At 30.6% G+C, this 3,674-nt stretch overlaps 1 protein-coding gene across 1 annotated transcript; it reads right to left on the reverse strand.

Annotated features, from left to right (window-relative positions):
- Positions 1–630: 630 nt before the first annotated feature.
- On the reverse strand, positions 631–2,011 carry LOC131039526 (xyloglucan endotransglucosylase protein 2). The gene is made up of 4 exons (XM_057972304.2): positions 1,802–2,011; positions 1,624–1,724; positions 1,342–1,535; positions 631–1,188 (listed from the first exon to the last, which is right to left on the reverse strand). The coding sequence occupies exons 1-4, from the start codon at positions 1,965–1,967 to the stop codon at positions 837–839; spliced, it is 813 nt and encodes a 270-aa protein (XP_057828287.2). The 5' UTR covers positions 1,968–2,011; the 3' UTR covers positions 631–836.
- Between the last annotated feature and the right edge of the window lie 1,663 nt (positions 2,012–3,674).

Consider the following 3,674-nt stretch of genomic DNA (forward strand, 5'->3'; position numbering starts at 1 on the left):
TATATACATATATAAATTTTGGAAGTAATAGTCAAATCAATTTTATTTCAATTTTTGAAACTTAATTAATAATAATAATGAAAGTATTTGATATACATATATAGATTTTGGAATTGATAATATGATCGTTTAAAAAAAAATAAAAATAAAATCCAAATAAAGAATAAAACACCATAAAAGACGGACAGGTAGCTTGCACTAAAACCAACAAGAAATAATTGAACCAAAGAACAGGTAACTGATTAATGATTAATCAAATCAACTTTTACTATTAAGCAGCTGGTCAAGATATTTTACTTTTTATGACTTTCAAATAGTACTTTTTATCACTTTCAAAATTGTATATATGGAAAAGACCCAGATCCAATTACAAATCAATTTAAAAAAAACTCTTTTTTGTTCAACCAAGTAAAATAATTTAATTAATATTGAATAATTTAGACACTATTTCAAATAATTTTAAAATTATTTTTCAATAATATATAAATATAGATCAAATCAATATCTAATACAAATAGAAATGTCATCTTGAAGATTTAAATTTAAAATTCCAAAATAAAATCTGAGTACTTCCTGTAATCACTTATCTCAATCCCTTAAACTATTTCAAATAATGTTTTAGACTCAAAATTAATATAAATCTAGATTTTCCAAAATAGTCGTTTACATATGTTTCATGAAATATACTAACAGCATTATCATCTCTGTTAATACATGCTGAATAAGCTAGTTAATACATGCTGAATAAGCATACAACAATATTAAAAAACTCCTCCTTGAACTAAACCACCATGACTACAAAGATAGTAGATACAAAACCTATGAAATTTGTAGGTTTACATGTCTGCAGTACATTCTAACGGAGGCAGAGGATACCTCTGTTTGTCATTACAGTAGTTGTATATCATGAAATTTTTCTTCACCCACTGCAATTTATTCCATTGCTCTGTACTCACCCCTCTCACATCTTCTCCCATTGATGCTGCCATTGACTCAACACTGAAATTTCTGTAGGATGCAACAAAAGGAGCATGTGACCAGTCTATCTTAACAAGCCCTCCTTGAGTTGCCCAGTTGTCCCCATTCCATAAACTTGAATACACACCCATGGCTTGTTTGTCTGGATATGCCACCCCAGCTGCCTTGTGGTTTCTGAACACTCTGATTGGAACACTGTCCACCATGAATCTGCATTCAATGTGATTCAAATTCAGTCATGAGGGTTAAAAACAAGGACCTTGCTGAAAAATGCAGATCATAAATGAATGGTTGGATTTGATCATGGTATGCAGAAACTTAAGCAATTGGGTCATGAGGATTAAGTCAAAGAATGAAACATACAAGATGTGCTGAGCAGTCCACACTACACCATAGGAGTGGAAGTGTTTGGTGGGATCAAACCAGAGGTAAATCCTCTGCTCTCTCTCTCCTTTCCCACTTGCATACACATTTGTCTGAAGAACATAAGGATCTCCTGATTTGTTTCCAAGAAACTCAAAGTCCAGTTCATCATGGTTCACTCCCTCAGAAGAAAGCTGCAATACAATTCATTTAAAATAAGTTGGTTTTCATGAAAAATCAGTCTGTATCAACCAAATTAAGACTATAATTTCAAATACCCACATAGTAAGCAGTCACAGTGCCAGCAGAGTTTCCAGGAACCAGCTTGATTTGCATGTTAATGTTCCCAAACAAATACTTATTCTTTGAAGCAAAGCCTGACCCTGTTAAACAAACATACCAAATCTCAGAAGAGCTGAATTTTCTCTTACATAAATAGCTTGATTTTGTCATTTCTTACCAGAATTTTGATCCAGGGTGAGTTGCAGTTTATGCCCACCCTTAGAGAATCTAACATGATCTGAAGCCCAGGAGACATAGAATTCTTTGTCTAATCTACTTGTGGCTCCCTGGAGCAATATAAGCAATGAGAATACAAAAAACCCATGGTAGAAGAAGCTTCCCATATCTCAGAAACTTTTAAATTCTTCTGATTGATTTACTTTGTTTGTAAGGCAGGAGGGTGGTTTTATAGGGGAGAGTGATGAGAGAGGAAGATAAACAGAATGGTTGGAAAACAGGTGTCAGTGTGAAAATGGGGAAGTACGTGTCAAGGCTGAGCTGTGAACAGATGCATGACTCATCACAGCCCATCTGTACTTCACTCCACATGAGATATTTGTCCTGCCACCACTCAGGACAAAATGGAAGATCTATATCTTCCTGTGATGAAACCTAATGAGTAGGCATATCAAACAAATATTGGCAATAATTGTACGTGAGGGTGGTGATGAAAGGACCAACGATGTTCTTACATGTCACAATCTCCTTTTAAGTGATATCCAACTAAGATGAATGTGGACAATATAATATGCCACTCCATATCATATCAAAGATTTTGGAATTGGTTCTAGGATCCCACAAATATTGCGAAATTTGCATATTAATGAAATTTTTATTTAGCCTTGGCCCATCTGAAAGGAGTGGTGTGATATGGATGAATGATATAATTTTATGTTATTTTTTATTTTTTCTTGTGTATGTATATTTCTATGTATTTTTCTTTATCTTATATGTTTTTATTCACGTTCTCACGCATTTGATGTGTATGTCAGTGGACAATCATTTTTTGTCTTGACATTAGATTTTTGTTATGTTGGTTTATTCATGTGGTATAGCATCGATCTTGCATCATATAAAATTGGTTCTAGATAATTTAAAATCAAAATTTGTTTATCCTTATTCGTTTTGTTTCCATCATAAACCTACTTGGTACAGATTTTGTGTGATTTATTGCTATATAGTGGTATTTAAAGTCATCCGATGTCCACTCATTCGTCTCAATAATTCATTGGAAATCCTTACATTCATTCATCTCAATAATTCATTGGAAATCCTTACATTGCATGAGACATTACTATACAAATCTTTTGATTTGAAGCACTAAAAGAAATCTAAATTCTATAATAGACTTTCTATGGTACTCTATTATTGATTTCTATTCATGTTTTTGTCATTGATTTTGACATATTTTGACAATTAGATTGAAACATAAACATGTTCACATTGGAACGCCTTATACACGAAGTAAAAACTTAAATATTCTTCCTAAAATTAAAAAAATGTGTTAGATAATGTTTATAGTAAGAAAAGTTCATGAATAATTTGAAATCATGCAAACAAACTGTATTCAATATTAAAAAAAATATCAATATTAATTAGTATTATAATCAATTAGAATGACAAAAGAATGAAAAGCAATGAAAAAAATCGACATATTCATAAATAAAAAAGATAATTCAATTAAAGAAATTATATCTACTTATGTTATTCATATTATTGGTATGTCTTCATTCTAAGAATGAAAAGCAATGAAAAAAATTGACATATTCATAAATATAATAGATAATTCAATTAAAGAAATTATATCTACTTATGTTGTTCATATTATTGATATGTCTTCATTCTCCATCATATAAACATGTTCACATTGGAACATCTTATATACTAAGTGAAAAAGTTAAAATATTCTTGCTACTTAAAAAAAATGTATTAGACAATGTTTATAGTAAGAAAAGTGTATGAAGAATCCAAAATCATGAAAACAAATTTTATTCAATATTAAAAAAAATTATATCTACGTATGTTGTTCATATTATTGATATGTCTTCATT

Source organism: Cryptomeria japonica, chromosome 5 (assembly GCF_030272615.1).
Source record: "Cryptomeria japonica chromosome 5, Sugi_1.0, whole genome shotgun sequence".
In the NCBI taxonomy this organism is placed as follows: Eukaryota; Viridiplantae; Streptophyta; class Pinopsida; order Cupressales; family Cupressaceae; genus Cryptomeria; species Cryptomeria japonica.